Here is a 20,300-nt window from a genome sequence, read left to right as displayed (position 1 = left end):
AAGTTGATTGGTGCTATACATGGTCTAATACATGGCCTTGCCACAAATCTTGATTAGGAAACCTCTGAAGACCTAAATGTCTTTGGTTGATCTGTCTTGATTTTTTCTCTAATCACACGAACATGTCAAACAATTTTAACTAATAATTCAACAATTCACAAAGTATCTTTGCATCATCACCAATACATTGGCCATGGATAAAATTGAAGGCAGGTTAAATTTTCCTCCTCGTCATGGGACAAACATTTATGCCGTAACAAAGGAATTCGTTTAATTAAAAAATGAAATTCTCAATTAACAATAAATAGTTTCGTCTATCCTTGATTTGGCATTAATTCATCGTTTCAAAAGCAATTAAAATATCACTCAGTATTTGCTTTAACACCGAAGATGCATGTCCATGAGATTTTGTGTGAAAATTGCGGTCCTTGACCTGAAATTCATTTCAATCATAACATGCCAGTGCTGGATAGAAACCGAGAGGCATCCTTATATTTTTTCTTCCATTCTGAATTTTGAGCAATACAAATGCCACATTGGCAGAAACAGCCAATACGAACTCTAATAAACCATTAAACCATATACCAGTAATAAAAAGAGATGCGTTAACAACACCGAATATGCATGTCCATGAGATTTTGTGTGAAAATTGCGGTCCTTGACCTGAAATTCATTTGATTCATAACATGCCAGTGCTGGATAGAAACCCAGAGGCATCATATTTTTGCTTCCAAACTGAATTTTGAGCAATACAAATGCCACATTGGCAGAAACCTCCCATACGAACTCTAATAAACTATTAAACCATATACCAGTATTAAAACGAGATGCTTGATGTGATGCTGCAAGAAATTCAGCAGCCACGCATACAAGCGATAGCAAAATTTTATTATAATTCTACCCAAACAATGGAGATGCCGACAAAGAGAGGCCAGATCTTTATATGTCGAGGAGCATTGCTACTTGATACTCACCGAGCAGGTCTCACCCAAAATGTCATCTCTTCAGTATGTAGTCAGGAGGCTTGTAAGGTCCCTTAAAACAACAGAGCTGCCAAAAATAAATGCTACAGTTTCTTTTATTTGCAAACAGCGAGGACATTTGCTACTCGTCCAACAAGCCATCCCAAATGTCAGATCTTTTCAGTATCGGTAGTGAGCAGGCTTGTAAGGTCCCTCAATAGGCACATTGATATACTCTGCCTGATCAGGAGAAAGCTTTGTTAGCTTGGCACCCAACTTGGGCAAGTGCAGAGCAGCCACCTTCTCATCTAGATGCTTAGGCAGCACATAGACCTTCTTCTCATACTTCCCTGATTTCTTCTCGTTCCAGAGCTCTAACTGAGCAATGACCTGCAGCAAAAAGTAGAGATTATGCACCATCTATGGATCATACACAACAATATAATCAAGGGATTGGTATGCCTGAGCAATCTAGTATGTACAAGCAATGGTTGCAGGGCATTAGAAATATTTACCTGGTTTGTAAAGGAGCAAGACATGACAAAACTTGGGTGGCCAGTTGCACAACCCAAGTTCATCAGACGTCCCTCTGCAAGAACAATGATGCCACTGTTGGTGTCAGGGAACACCCACCTATCAGTCTGAGGCTTGATGGTAATCTTCTTAACACCAGGGAAAGTTTCAAGGCCTTGCATATCAATCTCGTTGTCAAAGTGACCGATGTTACAAACAATGGCATTGTTCTTCATTTTCCTCATGTGATCTACCATGATGATGTCCTTGTTGCCAGTGGTTGTCACAAAGATATCAGCAGTGCTAACTACATCCTCAAGGGTGAGAACAGGAAGGCCTTCCATAAGTGCTTGCAGGGCACAGATAGGATCAATCTCTGTAACAATGACCCTAGCTCCAGCGACTTTCAAGGCTGCAGCACAACCCTTGCCAACATCTCCAAACCCACAAACAACAACAACCTTACCAGCAATCATGACATCTGTGGCTCTCATAAGACCGTCTGGGAGAGAGTGCCTACATCCATACAAGTTGTCAAACTGCAAAAGAAGAAAGAGAATCAGAATCAACACAAACTGCATCTCAAATAGAAAAATATTTGAAGAAAAAAGATCTGAGAAATCTGGCCCTGGATCTATAATTCACAATAATTCAAAACTTCGATACAAGTCCAATCAACTTTCAAAACCTTAGCTAATATTAACCCATCATAACCAGATAATTGAATATATGTAAAGGTCCTTGATTTTAAATATGAAGATGCTTCTACACCCACCATGAACTCACATTGATTCAGCACCCTGAAAATTGATTTTTTTAATGTAGTGGAAACTAGTGAATCCTAAAATGTAATGCAATGCAAGCTAACTATACCAAAAACATCATGAAGTGATCTCAATGACACCAAAGAATCAAGGCAACTAACAAGAGCAGTGCAACTCATAACACCCCTAAGGCCATATCAGATCCAACATCAGGAAGCTGGTATCGCATGATTAATATTAGCATTAAGATTAAGATATTTCCTAATGCTCTAAACAGATATAAGATAATACTGTTGAAACTGATAAATAGCAGTCTGAAATTTACCATATTATACTATAAATCTGTATAACAGTTTGATGATGAGATCCTAACTGCTTTAAAACAACCACAAAACTCATTGCTAGAACCAAAAACACAATAGCTAATCAGGATTCCACATCTCAAACACCCTGACAAGATCTAAACAACAACCACCAGAAAATTGTGACCTCAAAAGAGATGAGAACAAATTTCAAATCCAAACCCCAACACGTAGAGAAAATCCTACTTCCAAGCATCCTGACCAGATCCCAACAATCAGGCATCTACCTGAAAACATCTACAAAACAGCAGGATGTTCGTAAAAAAACAAGAAATCGGATTTTGGTTCACTAGAGGGGATTGGTGGACTGTAAAACCAACTTTAAACATCTCGTGAACTTCTAATACACAAACATCAGAGAGACTCGCATCTGTGCAAGCGACAAAGAAATGAGGCAAGAATCCAAATCCAAATCACAACATATAAGCAAGATCCCATTTCAAAAACTCTAGACGAGATCTCAACATCCCCACCACGCCCACCTGAAAACATCTATTAAAAAACAGCAGAATGTTTATGAAAAAGCACAGAGAGCATGGCTATGACATTAATTGGTGAAATTGGACACTGCTATGACATGCATGACCCACTCCACCATATGTTGCATGAGTTTTAATGTAACGGGGCTAGGTACAGGGAATGGGAATTTCTGGCAAGTAACTACCCCTTATTCCTAGAATCTAACTAAGCTTAAGGAAGTAGTCCACTTTATCTTCTATATCTGCATTGCAGACACCCAAAAAGAGATCTTGCAGGAAAAACAAAAAAATGCAAAAATCCTAGCCAGGCACATACCTTGCTCTTTGTAACAGAGTCATTAACATTGATAGCAGGGAACAGCAGGGACCCGGCATTCTGCATCTGGTAAAGCCTCTTAACCCCAGTAGTAGTCTCCTCAGACACACCAACAATTCTATCCTTCATTCTGTGATACCTCAATGGATCCACCTTGAGGCTTTCCTTGATCAACTCCAACACGATCTGAAACTCCACATTGGTGGTAGAAGACGGATCCGGCACCTTCCCAGTCTTGGCAAACTCTTCCTCGGCCTTCACTCCCTCATGTATCAGAAGTGTAGTGTCACCGCCATCGTCAACAATTAGATCAGGGCCACCACCAGGGCCCCAGTCAAGAGCCCTCTCGGTGCACCACCAGTACTCCTGCAGTGTTTCCCCCTTCCAGGCAAACACCGCCGCGCTATCGCGAGCGATGGCGGCCGCGGCATGGTCCTGAGTGGAGAATATGTTGCAGGAGCACCATCTCACCTCGGCCCCGAGGGCGGTAAGAGTCTCGATGAGAACAGCGGTTTGGATAGTCATGTGGAGGGAACCCGTGATCCGGGCGCCCTTGAAGGGCTGGGCAGGTCCGAACTCGACCCGGCAGGCCATCAGTCCGGGCATCTCAACTTCGGCCAACTCGATCTCCAGCCTTCCGAAGTCGGCCTGAGACATGTCCTTAACCTTGTATTCCCTTCCGGACACCGTTTTCTCAGTGTAAAGCGCCATTGCTGCACAGAGACAGGGGAGAAAACAGGCAGATCTAAGGGAAAGCCGCGGATTTTGGCTAGACCTAAATGCCGATTACCGCGACCTAAATGAGAACTAAAGACCCAGATGTAGGGGAGCGCTCGTGGAGCAGGATCCGAATTAGTCTGATCGATTTGCTCCAACGAAGAGTGTGAGAAATGGGAGTGGAGTGATCGCTCTTATATAGATTCAGCTAGGTGATAGCGGTGGATGATACGAGCGTCACAGGTTATTTTCCACGGTGTTTATTATTATTATTATTATTAATTATTTTTAATATAATTTTCTTAGGTTTGAAATTTCAGTCTTAAAAAACAAGTATCCCTTTTCACGTTATTTAAGAATTTAGGTTGAAATTACATTTTAATTTGATTTATGAGAACGAATTTAGGTTAAAATTCCATTTTAATTGGATAGATTAGATTTTTTTTTTAAACACTTTTTGAAAAGGTTAAATTTGTCCTTTTGTTTTTAATTTTTTATTTAGAAAGGAAAATAAATAACTTTTGATCTTTATTTTAAATATGGATAATAATTAAATTTTGAGAAATTTAGCATCGACCCATTTTTTTTAAGTATTATTTTAATTTAAATTTAGTAATATTTTAATTAATTTTTTGGTATTATTTTGGACTAATTTAATTTAAATTTAATAATATTTTAACTAATTTTTGGGATGGAATTTATTTATACATTTAAAAATTTATTTTAAATAATAAAAAATTATAATTTTACTCGAAATTAAAATACAAAAATTTAGATTTTATTTTAAATAATAGGTATACAAGGTTTTTTTATATAATTTTAATTTAATAAAAATAACATTATATTTTTTTTATTTTTGGGTTTAGAATATATTTTAAAACTATTTTTATTTAGTTAAGAGTTTGTCTTCTTAATATTTATGGAAACATGTTAACCTTCAAGATTGAAAGATATTTGATAGGACTGAAAGTTTAACTTTTTATGGATGAAAGTTTGATTTATGCATGGAGGTTTGGTTTTCTTTGTTATTTTGTCCCCTTTTAGACTAACACCTGATTTATGGATAAACGATTAATTTTCTTTAATTTATAGATAGACAATTGATTTTCTTTAAATAACAGTGATAAGTTAACCTATATTTACAAATAATAGTCAATGATAAATATATCATTACTAATTTGACCATTTAATTATGAAACACTTTAGTAAAACCTTACTAAATATTAATTAAGAAACCAAGCCCAATATTCATTAAGAAACACTTTAGTAAAGCCCTAATATTCATTAACAAACACTTTTAAAGGCAAAACGTTCACTATTACACCTAATCCATGAACTCACTTTTGATAAAGGAATAACGGAGAGGGAAAGGGAAAGTGTGTGCGTACTCTTCATAAATAAATAAGAGGAAAAGGATATACTACTTACCTTAGCTTTTAAATAAGAGAAAAAGGATAGACCACTAACTTATGTTTGATGATTTCATCACCCGTTTTGATGATGTCACAATTTTATTAACGAAGAAAAAAAGAACATGCATCTTCGTTAGTACCCATAATGTGGAATTTATTATAATATTAGTTTAATAAGACTTCGAATTTGTTTTCGAAAGTTGGTTGTAGGTTGGTGGGTGGTTGAAATTTTCTATCGAGTATCTCTCTGGTTGGATTTTATAATAAAACACACTAAATATCTATTTAAAGGTTTGGTAGTATGAAACGCTCATTCTTTAATGGATATTTTGGATTTCATAACAAAGCACTTTTCCAAATATCTATTCAAGGGGTTGGTAGTATGAAGCACTAATTTTTTAAAAGATATGGGGTGGGTTGGTGGTATAATTGACTTTTTATTTAGAACTTGTTTTTATTGTGTGCAGGTATATTTTGTTTATGTTTGTTAATTTTTTATTAATAATTAATTATTTGAATATATTTATAATAAATATTTTTATAATATAATATTAAATTAGATAGTTTTTAAAAATAATTTTTTGTTTTAAGTAATATGTGGGAAAAGTACTTGAAGGGATCACATTTCAGGTTAGCCTAATTTCGAGGGCATCTAAGAGAATTGACCTGTGACTTCTCATTAGCAAGGTGATTTAGCGACATAACTCAGATCTCAACCAATTAAACTAACCCTCATGGCTTGTAAAATATAATGTCAAATCAACTAATTTTAATATTTTATATATGAAATTAAGATTTCATATTATTTGAAAATATATGATTTTAATTTTATTGATAATAATAATAATAAATATTTGTTTATAAATATTATTTAAATTAAGAATATATTTTTCACATTAAAGTATGATTTAAATTGTTTTTGATTAAGTTTAATTGGTTAAAAGTTATAAAAAAACACATTAATAGTTCAAGATATAGAGTGGAAGTTTACATCCTTTCAAAACATTAATGATTCATTTTTATTTATATACAATAAGAAAATTGTATTTTAAATTGAACTTGAAAGTAGAAAATTTCATCCTTACAAAACACTAATGAATTATTCTAATTGATTAAGCTTTAATTATACACAATGATGTAATTGTATCTTAAAATTCTTATAATGTTTATTTTAAATACTAGTATATATATTTATATAAATTAAATGGATGGTGAATGTCAATAAACATCAAAACATTTATATTTTACATTATTAAGATTTGAAAAAAAACATAAAAATAACTATATCATCATCATCATCATCAAAGAATTACATGTAACAAAGATTCTTAGCAATGGAGATTCGCCCTCACTATATCATGTAAATCCTTAACCTATAAATACACTTTGTTACAATAGTATATGTTACTAATACCACATATTCAAAAAAAATGTAATTCATATTCATATGATAGATGTTCACAAGATAATTTTTGATTAATTAATTCAGTTAAAAAACATAAAAGGCATAATTATTAATTAATTCAATACTTTTGAGATAAATTTAAATTTTTTATATTTAATTGTTGTTTAAAAATTTTAAAATATTCTTCGAAATTAAATTTTTATCATTTACCTAATTAATAATAATTATTAATAATTAATAAATTCTAAAATAAACATGTATTCATCTAGTTATATTTTTTCTTATTTTTACAAAAAATAAATAATAATAATAATAATAAGGGTAAACTCCAACGAGCTTGTGGATCTGGACCCGGTTATGGAGGATATCCTGTCGGTATGGGGTAAAGACCCGACAACAAAGAATATAGAACGGTATTTTGGAGAGACAGGGTCTTTCAGATCCGGAACCCTCTCGCCGGAAACGCACAGAATTAATCAATCTTTCCTTCAACTGACCCAGGGTTATGATGAGAACGCTCTGCTTCATCAAGATTTTCACGTTTTTCAGCAGCCAGCCAAACCAGGCGAGGGTTCACTGCATGCAGGTCTCCGCCATCCGAGCCAAGGCAACAAAGGGAAATCGTCCGTTGTGGAGCCAGTGCTATCTGGGGGTTTAGAGGATATAGTAAATTTCATTACAAGCTCCGAGCAGTCGGGTGAAAAGAAGGCAGGAAGAGTCTCAGCGTTAACAAGGGCTTCCATTGGGAAAGATCAGGGCGTTTCAAAGGGAAATGGAGGTCGGCCGGAAGATGCGACTGTTTCATCCTCAGTTCTACAAAAGGCAACACATGCAGAGGACCCGGGTCTTCAGGTAACTCATCTACCTCCTGCTAATTTCTTCCGGGAGGCTGTGGATATTCCAATATCTTTTAGGGCCGAGTCTGGGCACACTCAAACAAACCCTAGTTTGGAAGGGTCCGACTTAAACAGGGAGGCAAGGGAGGAAGACTCCGGCGGAAAGAAAAGAGGTGAGAAGCGGAAAAAACAAAGACCCATAGGCGATCAGGAATTGGAAGGGAACCTGGTTTTGGGAATGGAAGTGAGCATTGAGGAAACTTTGGAGGTGGCAGACTGCACTGTGGTGGGTAGGGCGAGAGGGAAGAAATTTTCCTCTAGTTTCCTCCAAGAATGGGGAGAAAAGAACTGGATGTCAGGTCAAGAAAGGGCTTTCGAAGCCTCAACTCTGGCGAAAGGTTGGTTTATGTTTCGGTTTGAGAACAAAGAGGCGGCTGACTGGGTGACTGCAAGGAATTGGGATATTGGGAATATCCCTGTTCTCATGAAGAAATGGACACCGCTGTTTGATGCTGGCCGTGAGAAAACGGATGTCTACCCGGTCTGGGTTAGGGCTCCGGGTTTGCCATCATTTTTATGGACCGAATCTGTCTTCAAAGCCATAGGGGATAGATTGGGAATTTATCTGGAAGCTGACATGTCCTTTCTGAAAACCCGGAACAAAGCCATGGCACGGATTTTAGTCAGTTTGAACCCTGGCAAAGGACTTGCAAAGAAGATTAACCTGCAATACAAGGACATGGTGTTTGAACAGATTTTGGATTACGAATATCTGCCCTTCAGGTGCCACAGATGCCACGAGTATGGGCATTTGGCAAAGGAATGCCCCCTTGGAAGGCGTAGGCGGCGATTTCAAAGGGCATCGGCTCAGTGGGAGACTGTTTACAGTCCAATCCATCATTCTCAGGGACAGGAACGCCCAGCTGATCAGATAAATGCTGATAAGGAGACCGCGGCCCAGATGGAAGTGCAGCCGACGGAAAAAGCTCAACAGGCTCCTCTGCCCATCATTGAGGATAAAGAATTGGAACTGGAGAATGCCCCAGCAAAGGAGAAGCTTCATGAAGGGACGACACTGCCTACCGAAGGAGCAATGGGGACAGCAACGACGCCGCGGACAAGCTTTCTAAGGAAGGTTTGCAGCAAGCTTTGGGAGGGTGGAAAATAGTGGAAGACTGTCAAGGACAGGTTTCATCATCAGATGTGCCGCCATATGCATAATCTTCAGCTGATGTTTTGCTTATCTTTTTATCTTTTTTTTCATGCACAGACTTATTCCACAGACTTCTTTTTTGTTTAAGCAACTGGACTTTATGGTACATTATACTTTTTGTGGGTTGTTTTCCTCTCTGTTGAGGAGACCCAAAGATATGATGTATGTATTTATTTGTTTTAAAACTGCCTCTCTCGGGGAGGACATCTTTAGATCATGGCTGTAACAAACACAGCCGATTCCTACAGCAAAATTTTGCTCTGAAAACAGTGGAACAAAATGACAGTAAGGAGGTTTTTGACTGATTGCATGGTCAATCAATCAGCAATATTGGAAATGCTCAGCATATGCAATGTAACTTTTTATTTTCTTAATAAAAAGTTCGCTTTTTCTTCGGAAAAAAATAATAATAATAATATTCTTAATCCAAATTCAAAAAATTATTTAAAATATATATAAATATTTAATTAATACATCATCAAATGAAACATAATAATAAAATAAATTAAAAAATAAAATTCCCAAGAGTTCAATGTGTCATGAACACTTCGCCATCGTATAGGTTAAAGAAAACGAAGGATGAAATCTAAACTTTAGTCATAAGATGACCTAGCCATGACTCATCGTGAGAGGAAGTGCGTGTGAAACTCTTTAAAAAAAAAAAAAACAATTGGAGTTGGTATGTTGGTTGGTGCGTTTGGTGGGTGGAAAAGATATCATTGTGAACTAATTTATTATAAAATGTTTAATTTAAATGTATATATGTGTAAAATAAAATTAATTTTAATAAATAGTAATAATATTTTTTTGGAAAAAATTAATTATATTTATAAATATTAAATATATATGATATGATTTTATTAAAAGTTAAAAAAAATAAATTTAAGTTTTTTATTCTCGATAAATTATTAGACATTTGGGCATGAATAAGATTCAGGTTTATGGGGATTCAAAGCTAGTTATTTACTGTGTCAATTATAAAGTCAAGGTCAATATTCCTAATTTGAATCATATTGTGGAGGAAATATCAATAGAAATGGCTTTCTTTGAATGTTCATCATGAATGCACATATACAAGGAATTGAACCAAAAAGTTGATAAACTCTCAAAAGAGACATTTCAACTTCTAGTTTGTTCATTTGGACAACATGAAGTATGGGATGACTAAGAAATCAATAAAATAGAATTTCAGTTCAAAAGATCATATGTGTAACAACCCTGGTTAAAAATCCATGTAAAAATATATAAGACCACGATTGATGGGACATGTATTCCAAGTTGAATGATGGGCAAAACATCCTAGTGGGTGTTGATTCGGTTTATTATGGCTAAGGAAATCGGCAAAGACAATGAAAAAGGCTTTGGAAAGGCAAAATGGCATTTTGGCACATTTATTTATGAAAATAATGGAAATTAGGAGAAAAGGAAGGTGAAAGGTCACAGGTTGCATGTGAGGAGGAAAATGAAGAAAATAGAGGCCTCATTAATAAAAAGGCTTATGAGGATTAGTGGGCAAGGCTTGGTTAGTGTAACCTTTGGTCAGTTCAGTTTGGAGCTCTCTCATTATTCTCTCTCTCTCATACTCCTGGATACTTAGAGTTTTCTTAGAGCACTCTTGGAGGGTGTGGCATACTTGGATTTTTGGAGCAAGAAGGGAAGGAAGAGCAAGGAAACGCAAGAGGACATCGGGATCAGCAGCGACAGCAGGAATTGCTTGCAGGTACTGAGTTGCGTGTATGTTTTCCTCACTAGTTTTGGCATGCATAGCATATGCATGTGGTTTATTGGTCATGATCTGTCACTAGCGTGGAGGATTGCCTGGATTGACAGTGGATTTGCCTAGCCTTGCCATTTCTTGGATAGTCATGGAGATTGTAGGTTTATTTCCCTTGTTTGGTTGGTTGGTTCTCATGTTTCCTTAGCTTGGTTCTCATGTTTTATTAGTTCCTCGAAGCCCTAGTTGGACAAACGCTCTAGAAGCCCTGTAACAATTTGGGTTTAGTTACTAGTCCTGGAAGCCTTGGTTGGAAAAATGCTCTTGAAGCCCTTGGTGGGCTGAGTTACTAGTCCTAGAAGCCTTGGTTGGACAAATGCTCTGGAAGCTTGGCGGCAGATGTGGGTTGAATTACTAGTCCTGGAAACCTTGGTTGGAACAAACACTCTAGAAGCCCTAAAAGGCTTGGATAGAGACCAATCTGATGATGGTTTTGTGATGTCCGAACGTGAGGTGGAATCATTGTTTGATGGGTTGAGGTGGATGGCCTCTGGAAGTTCTTGATAGTTTTGGATTGATGTGTTTTATGAGATCCCACATTCACGCTTGGAATATGGCACAGGGGTGAATGGCTGAAAAGAGATTTTGCTCAACAATTCTACAGTCGGGTGGAACGTGATAGTCCCATATTGGGTTGGCTTTTGCATCATTAATATGAGGTTATTTCTCCTTGTATCTCTATGAGTATTATATTGGTTTATATGTGGATCATATGGCTATGATTTCATTGGTATTTTTGTAGCTATTATGCCGGTTATATATATGTTTTATGATAGTAGCTATGTATGGCTCTCATCATCTTTTTACTGGTAAATGAATGAACAATGTGTCTATGACCTAATGGATGAAATGGTAGTTGATGTGTTGAGGCATCAATGTTTCTTAACGATTCTTAGCTATGTATGAGACCCCTATGCTCAGATTTGTTATTTACACCTGTAGATTACATATTTGTGATATGTTCGACGAAATATTTGTCATGGCTAGTAGGGGTCCAGTCAAGGTCTTATTCAAGTGATTGCATTTGTACTGTCATTTCCTTATTAATTTATTATTCTGAATATGTCATTCAATTTTATGTAATGACTTTGGCTCTGGGCCTAAAAAAGTGGCTCAAATCTTGGGGACGTTGGCACTGCATTGTGCAAAATAGTCCCTTGACGTTGGCTTGTAGGCCTGTGAGAGCATCTAGAGGTCCCTGGATGCTAGCATGCCCATAGCATGGGAGCGTCCAGAGGTTTAATAGTTTAAAGACTAAGTGGGACCCAGGGGCTGGTTAGCAGAAAGGTTGGAATGGTTCCAGGGGTCCTATTGTTGATGTTAAAGGTTTGTATGGCGTGCTTCCGTCAGTTCCACTTCCTTAACGTGACTTAGGAGGTCGAATCATATCATAGTAGCCTCTCATCACATGTTTACCCCAGTTGGTTGGTTACTTGGGTAGATGTGGGAGGAGGGTGTTACAATATGACAATTGATAAGAGGTGTTTTTAAGGTACAAGTCTAAGATTTTCACAAAATGAAAATCTCATATTTTGGACAGTATGAGTTCCATATGGACTTGGATCTTTGATTTACATTTTTAGTCTATATGGATAGCACAATGTATATTTTCATAATGGAAATACAAGTTTTTTTATGAAAAAAATTCCCATTCTTTATAAAAAATGGAGGGAAGATATTTACAAACATAAATGAGATTCATTACATCATTAGATTTATAACTATCCTAGATCCATCTTAACTTTGGATCTATTAAGCATCAAGGCATATCAAATCTCTCAAGGTGCAAACCTCTTTTTTAGTGCAAAACTTGAGGAAAGGATTACACCTTGAGAGATTTGATCCCCCTCGGCGCTTCATAAAACCAGAGTTAAAATGGATCTAGGCTAGTTTAATGATTAATAATTAATAATTATAATTATTTATCTTATTTTATTTTTATTTTTACCTTTATGTTTCTATAATTTGAATGAGTCAAAATCTTTTAATTAATAATAATTATTGTTATTATTATTATTTTATTTTTATGCAATTTGATAGAGTCAAAATGTTTTACATAACATAACTTATAACATCTCTTCCATATTGTATTGGAGAGCACCTCTCAACGCAATTAGAAAAAAATAGAAGGCATTTTGTGCTTCTTCAATTATTCCTTAAATAAAGTAAATTGGAAATATCTTCCAGTCTAAGTTTGGAAACCAAGAAAATAAATATCATAAGTGAAAGTCCATTAATTCTTGTTCCACTCCATCCACTAATGTCAAGATGCCAAAAGATCATACAAGAAGTGGCAATGCTTCATTTGAGAATTCATCTACCTGTGTATTTAATTCCTTGAGCATATTAGAGAAAGGTAACCAACCAAAGGACAACATAACTCTGACGACCCTGGTTAAAATTCCATGTAAAAGTTAATAAAGGCAAAAATAAGACCAAGGCCATGGGACACATATTCCAAGTTGAATGGTGGGAAAAACATCCTAGTGGGTGTTCATTCGGTTTATTATGGCTAAGGAAATTACCAAAGGCAATGATAAAGGCTTTGAAAAGGCAAGTGGCATTAATTGACATTTTATTTATGAAAATAATGGAAATTAGGAGAAAATGAAGGTGAAAGGTCACAGGTTGCATGCGAGGAGGAAAATGAAGGAAAATAATGGAAATTTAAGAAAATATAGGCCACATTGATAAAAAGGTTCTTAGGATCAATTGGCAAGATTTTACTCAAGGTTGGTCAGTGTAACCTTTTGTCAGTTCAGTTTTGGAGCTCTCCCATTATTCTCTCTCTCTCTCTCACTCTTGGACACTTAGACTTTTTCTTGGAGTACTTTGGCATTGGATCAAGAAAGGAAAAGAAGGAAAGAGGAAGGAAGGAGAAATCAAGGAAGAGCAGGATCAAGCAACTACAACGGGTTTTGCTTGGAGGTATCGAGTTACATGTATGTTTTCCTCACTAGTTTTGGCATGCATGGCATATACATGTGGATTATTGGTCATGATTTGTCATTGGCATGGAGGATTTCCTGGATTGACAGTGGATTTGTCTAGCCTTTCCATTTATGGGATAGCCATGGTGTTGCGAGTTCATTTCTTTGTTTTTCTGGTTCGTTCTTATGTTTCCTTTAGCTTGGTTTGGGTTACTAGTCCCTAGAAGCCTTGGTTAGACAAACGCTCTAGAAGCCCTGTAACAGTTTGGGTTGAGTTACTGGCCTTGGAAGCCTTGGTTGGACAAACACTCTAGAAGCCTTGTAATAGCTTGGATTGAGTTATTAGTCCTAGAAGCCTTGCTTGGACAAACGCTCTGGAAGCCCTTGGTGGGTTGAGTTACTAGTCCTAAAAGCCTTGGTTGGACAAACACTCTGGAAGCCCAACGATAGTTGTGGGTGGAGTTACTAGTCATGGAAGCCTTGGTTGGACAAACGCTCTAGAAGCCTAGCGAAAATTGTGGGTTGAGTTACTAGTCATGGAAGCCTTCGTTGGACAACCGCTGTGGAAGCCTAGCGACAATTGTGGGTTGAGTTACTAGTCCTGGAAGTCGGGTTGGAACAAATGCTCTAGAGCCCTAGACAGCTTGGGTAGATACCGATTTGGTGATGGTTAGTGATGTCTGACCATTTAGGTGGAATCACTGGTTTAGGGTTGAGATGGTTTGGCCTCTGGAAGCCCTGGTTCATTTTTTAATGGATTTGTTTCATGATATCCCACATTCATGCTTGGAATATGGCACGGAGGTGACTGACTGAAAGAAAGATTTGGTTCAACCTAGTCTACGGTAAAGTGGTTCGTGGAAGTGCCAAACATGGTTGGCCTTTGCATCATTAATATGATGTTATTTATCCTTGTTAATTCATGAGTATTATATTGGTTTATATGTGGATTGTATAGTTGTTGTTTCCTTGGTATTTTTGTTGCTATTATGTTGTTTATAAGCATGTATTATAATAGTGGCTATGTATGGCTCTCATCATGTTTTTACTTGTAAATGAATGAACAATGTATCTATGGCCTAATAGATGATAATGCAGTTAATGTGATAAGGAAATAATGCTCCATAGTGAATATCAGTTAAGTATGAGACCCCTATGCTTAGTTTTGTTGTTAAGACCTGTAGTTTTCATGTTTGTGACATGTTTGACAAAATGCCTACAATGGCTAGTAGGGGTCCAACCTAGTCCTTGTCAATGTTTTTGCAAATGTATCATTGTTCTGCTATGTAAATTCATTTCTGAAGGTGTCATTGAGTCCTAGGTAGTGAGTTGGGCTTTGGGCCTTAAAAGTGGCACAAATCTCAGAGTCGTGGGCCAACACTGAGGAAAAAAGTCCCCAAAAGCTCCCTTGCCCTTGTTATGGGAGCTTCTAGAGCCTCCTAGATGCACCCTGGTCTATATCAAGGGAATGTCTAGGGGTTTGATGCACTAAAAATTCAGTTGGTCAGGGCTAGTTACTTGAGTGGTTGGGATGGATCAAGGGAATTCTGTTGCTGATGTGGAAGGTATGTGTGATGTGTTTTGTCAGTTCCATTTCCTTAAATGACACATAGGGAGTCTAATCATATCATAGTAACTTCTCGTCACATGTTTACCCTAGTTAGTTGGTTACTTGGGTAGATGTGGGAGGAGGGTGTTACAGAGTGGTATCAAAACATGGTTCACTCCTCAGACTAGATGGGCGGTGTGTTGGCCATGCATTCATGTCAGTTGCATGTGTGTTCCTTATACTTGTAGTGTGTGTGCTTGTTGCATTTGCATGGTGTTGTTCATGGTTGTAGAGATGTCGCCATGTGAAGGTTGATGGTGTTGTTGTGGGATGTGTCGTCATCAGTGTATGGTTGTATATGCATTTGTTATGCATGTCGGTGTCTATATGTTGTTATGCATGCATTTTCATGGTAAATGTTGTTGTGCATAAGGTCATTGTATACAATTAGTTCATCATGGTGATAATGGGTATGTTATGATGCTAATGTGTTGGCTGAGATAGAGTAGGAGATGCAAATCATTAAAGTGAAGTTGCAACAATGGACTTCGGGGTAAGAGTAGATCATCATATAGGTTTGTATGGTGGGCATGCAGGTATGTTGGTTAATGTTTGTTATAAGCATTAGGGTTACTGATATTCTTGTCATTTTATTATTATTATGGTTACATGTATGATAAATGATAGTTGATTAGTGTAGTCATATGCACATGTGTCGGATAGTCATGAATGATAGTAACTTGTGGTTGTATGCATTGCTATTGTTGTTTTATGATAGTTAACTTGATGATTATGTTATATGTTGTTGATGAGCATGTTATATGTTAAATTGTTGTTGTTATATGTTATTTAATGATTAAGGTCATTGCATTAAGATATTGATGTTATATGTATCATGCTAAATTGGATTGGTCTATGCAAATGATATATGTTGTGATATTATGTCATACTAATTTAGACTGACTGTGCATATGTGATTGTTATGCATGATGAAAAATTTTTATGAGTTTATAATGTGAACATGTTAGCTAGTTATTGTCATGGATATCATGACCTTATTTATTGTTGAGTTGATATGTTGTGAAGTTATATCATGCTAATCTAGCTTGATTAGTGCAAACAAGATAGCCTCCCCTGAGATACATTAAGGTATGAGTTTTCTTATGTCGTATATTTGGTGCTTGACTATTTGACTATGTGATCTATTTGATGTTTGAGTGTTTGATTATGTCATCTAGTTGATTTATTTAACATGGTACGTTTGCAAGTTGGTTGAATGTTTGATGAATTGCATAATATGACTATGTGTATGTAAGGTTTCTCAAAGGAATGATCTTGTTTTAAGATGGTTTTACTCACACATATGTGTTAAGACAATTGATACGTACTTGAGTGTAAGTAGGTGACAATTGTGGCATTATGTCCAATGACTCTGAGTTGACTATGGATTATGACATGATTGTTAGTCTTGGTAAAAGTTGATTTCAAATTGATAGATATAATTGTCTTGATATTTGGAACATGATGGTTGACATGTGTGAGCAGTTGTAGGGTAACATGCTTGGCATTAGTATGCCAAGGTAAGGTAGTAGTATGTTTTTATGTTTACTTATGCAATGACAGCTATGTGTTTATGGAAATATGATGTAGGGGATTGCATGGCAAAAGAGATTGCCATGAAGTCTTAAAGAAGGCTTGGGTCGAGCTTTCACTTAGAGGCATTATGAACCAAGGGGATGGAGTCATGGTGTCTGTTGCTAGTCTTGTGATTTTGGTTTTTTGTGATTTGTTGAGCTTGATTTGCATTTTTGTTACGTCTAGTGCATGATCATGCCACTTTGTTTGTGGTGTCGTATTGTTATTGGTTTTCATTATTTTCTTCTTGTTCTTGCCTTTTATGTTTTGAGGGTCTTAGGAATTGGTTGGGAAAGAATAAAGTTGATGGAACTCTGGGGGAGTTGTGTGGAACCCAATAGGTAATGAAAGACTCAGATGAAGTTGGTGCATGAGTAAAGGGTAGTTGAAGGAAAGAATATAGCAGCCAGTTGGATTGGTTTGGTCCATTGGGATAATGGACGGTGGCAGAACAGTCATGAGAAAGGTAACAAGAAAGGTAAAGTAAATGGGCTTAAGGTAACATATGCCTTGGCTACCTTAGGAACTGTTGTTCTCAATGTTGTGCATGTTGTGAATGAATAAAGGAAGTTCTCTTAACCTTGACCTTGAGATCTAGTAATTATGTTGTGATCATGATTGTTTTATGTTTATGTTTATATGCATATATGTATGTATGTACGTAGTTATTTGAAAGGGTCATCAGGGATCATGATTGTTTTATGCTGATGTTTATATGTATGTGTGTGTGTGTGTGTGCGTGCACATACAATTGTCTCACAAGGTCATCTGGAATCGTTCTTGTGGAGGAATGATTGCTTATGTAGGTGAATGGCATGAAGATATTCCTGGTTCATGAGGAATCAAGTAGGAAGAGTAGCCTGACAAATCTCTAAGGTCAGTTTCATGTGGATATGAATTGATATTATGTGATTATACTATGTCTACATTTATGTTATGGACAGGATAATGCTGAGAGATACATCACCGGAATGAAAACAACGAGATCCGTTGTAACAACCATGGTTAAAAATCCATGTAAAAAATATAAGACCACGATCATCGGACATGCATTCCAAGCTAAATGGTGGGAAAAATATCCTAGTGGATGTTCATTTTGGTTTATTATGGCTAAGGAAATTGACAAAGGTAATGACAAAGAATTTGAGAAGGCAAAAGGCATTATTTGGCATTTTATTTATGAAAAATAATGGAAATTAGGAGAAAAGGAAGGTGAAAGGTCACAGGTTGCATGTGAGGAGGAAAATAAAGGAGAATTATGGATATTGAAGAAAATAGAGGCCTCATTGATAAAACGGCTTCTAAGGATCAGTTGGAAATCTTTTTTGCTGAGGCTTGGTCATTGCATCTTTTTGTCAGTTCAATTTTGGAGCTCTCATTTTATCCTCTCTCCCTCATACTCTTGGACACTTAGAGTTTTCTTGGAGCACCCTTAGAGGAGTGTGGAATACTTGAAGTTTTGGAGCAAGAAGGCAAAGGAAAATAAGGAAAGTGCAAGAGGACATTGAGATCAGTAGCTACAATGGGTGTTTGTTGCAGAAATCAAATTGCATGTATGTTTTCCTCACTAGTTTTGGCATGCATGGTATATGTATGTGGTTTATTGGTCATGATTTGTAATTAGCATGGAGGATTTCCTGGATTGACAATGGATTTTCCTAGCCTTTCTATTTATGGGATAGCCATGGTGTTGTGGGTTCAATTCTTTGTTTTTTCTGGTTGGTTCTCATGTTTCCTTTAGCTTGGGTTGAGTTACTAGTTCCTAGAAGCCCTGGTTGGACAAACGCTCTGGAAGCCCTAGCTGGACAACTGCTCTGGAAGCCTTGTAACAACTTGGGTTGAGTTACTAGTCTTAGAAAACTTGGTTGGGAAAACGCTCTGGAAGCCCTTGGTGGGTTGAGTTACTAGACCTGGAAGCCCTGGTTGGAAAAACACTCTGAAAACTCATCGACAGTTGTGGGTTGAGTTACTGGTCCTGGAAGTCTTGTTTGGAATAAACACTCTAGAGCCCCGGAAGGCTTGGGTAGAGACCGATCTATTGATGGTTTGTGGTTATTGACCGTGAGGTGGAATCACTGTTTGATGGGTTGAGGTGGTTTGGCCTCTGGAAACCCTGGTTTGGTTTTGATGGATTGTTCCATGAGATCCCACATTCATGCTTCGAATATGGCACAGGGTGACTGGCTAAAGAGAGATTTAGCTCAGCCATGTCTATGGTCGGGTGGTTCATGGAAGTCCCACACCTCGTTGACATTTGCGTAATTTATATGGGGTTATTTCTCCTTGTTAATTCATGAGTATTACACTGGTTTATATGTGGATTATATGATTGTTGTTTCCTTGGTAATTCTGTTGTTATTATGTTGGTCATGAACATGTATTATGACAGTGGCTATGTATGGCTCTCATCATGTTTTTACTTGTAAATGAATGAGCAATGTATCTATGGCCTAATAGATGAAATTGCAACTAATGTGTTGAGGCACCAATGATTCTTAACAATTCTCATATAAGTATAAGACCCCTATGCTCAATTTTGTTTTTAAGACCAGTAGCTTTCATGCTTGTGACACGTTTGACGAAATACCTATCATGGCTAGTAAGGGTCCAATCTAGTCCTTGTCAATATTTTTGCAAATGTATCATTGTTCTATTGTGTAAATTCATTTCTGAAGGTGTCATTGAGTTCTAGGCAGTGAGTTGGGATCTAGGCATGAAAAATTCGCACAAATCCCAAAGTCACATGCACACCACTAAGAAAAAAAGTCCCTAGACCCTCGCTTGCCCTTAATGTGGGAGCGTCTGGAGCCTCCTAGAGGCATCCTGGTCCATATCAAGGGAGCGTCTAGGGGTTTGATGCACTAAAACTTCAATTGGTCTCAGGGGTTGGTTACCTGAGTGGTTGGGATGGATCATGGGAGTTTTGTTCCTAATGTGGAAGGTATGTGTGATAAGTTTGGCCGGTTCCACTTCTTTAACTAACACATAGGGATTCGAATCATATCATAGTAACTTCGTGTCACATGTTTACCCTGGTTGATCAGTTACTTGGGTAGATGTGGGAAGCAGGTGTTACAAAGTGGTATCATAGCGGGTTCCGTTCTCTTTGGGTGATGTTTGGTTTCATTCTCTTTGGGCTATATTTGATACCACAAAGTGGTATCAGAGCATGGTTCAACACTTGGACTGGATAGGAAGAATGTGTTTGTCATGCATGCATGTAGGTTTTATATGTGCTTGTTATGTATGCATGGTAATAGTCATTGTTACAGTTGTTTTTCCATGTAGGAGTTGATGATGTTGTTGTTGGGATGTGTTTGTCATGAATGCATGTCGATTGTATATGCATTTGTTATGCATGTCAGTGTCTATATGTTGTTATGCATGCATTTTCATGGTTATTGTTATGCATGTATTATAGGTCAGACATGCA

The 20,300-nt window shown here is 37.0% G+C and overlaps 1 protein-coding gene across 1 annotated transcript; it reads right to left on the bottom strand.

Moving 5' to 3' along the window:
* Positions 1 to 636: 636 nt before the first annotated feature.
* Positions 637 to 4,286, bottom strand: LOC149224771 (adenosylhomocysteinase-like). The gene is made up of 3 exons (XM_089386254.1): positions 3,397 to 4,286; positions 1,478 to 2,014; positions 637 to 1,352 (listed from the first exon to the last, which is right to left on the bottom strand). Exons 1-3 carry the CDS (start codon positions 4,105 to 4,107, stop codon positions 1,143 to 1,145), a joined length of 1,458 nt encoding a protein of 485 aa, XP_089242380.1. The 5' UTR covers positions 4,108 to 4,286; the 3' UTR covers positions 637 to 1,142.
* Positions 4,287 to 20,300: the final 16,014 nt, after the last annotated feature.

The sequence above is a fragment of the Pinus tabuliformis genome, chromosome Q (genome assembly GCF_031772625.1).
Source record: "Pinus tabuliformis cultivar Carrire ecotype Pingquan chromosome Q, CPIR1, whole genome shotgun sequence".
Lineage (NCBI taxonomy): Eukaryota > Viridiplantae > Streptophyta > Pinopsida > Pinales > Pinaceae > Pinus > Pinus tabuliformis.
The sequence above is the reverse complement of the archived record's forward strand: the minus strand, read 5'-3'. Positions and strand labels throughout refer to the sequence as shown.

Bases quoted from the DNA above. Each gene is read 5' to 3' on its own strand.
- LOC149224771 (XM_089386254.1), bottom strand. From the start codon at position 4,107: ATGGCGCTTTACACTGAGAAAACGGTGTCCGGAAGGGAATACAAGGTT. The intron at 2,015-3,396 runs GTATGTGCCTGG...CTTCTTTTGCAG, and splicing joins ACTCTGTTACAAAGAGCAAG to TTTGACAACTTGTATGGATG. The intron at 1,353-1,477 runs GTAAATATTTCT...TTTTTGCTGCAG, and splicing joins CTTGCTCCTTTACAAACCAG to GTCATTGCTCAGTTAGAGCT.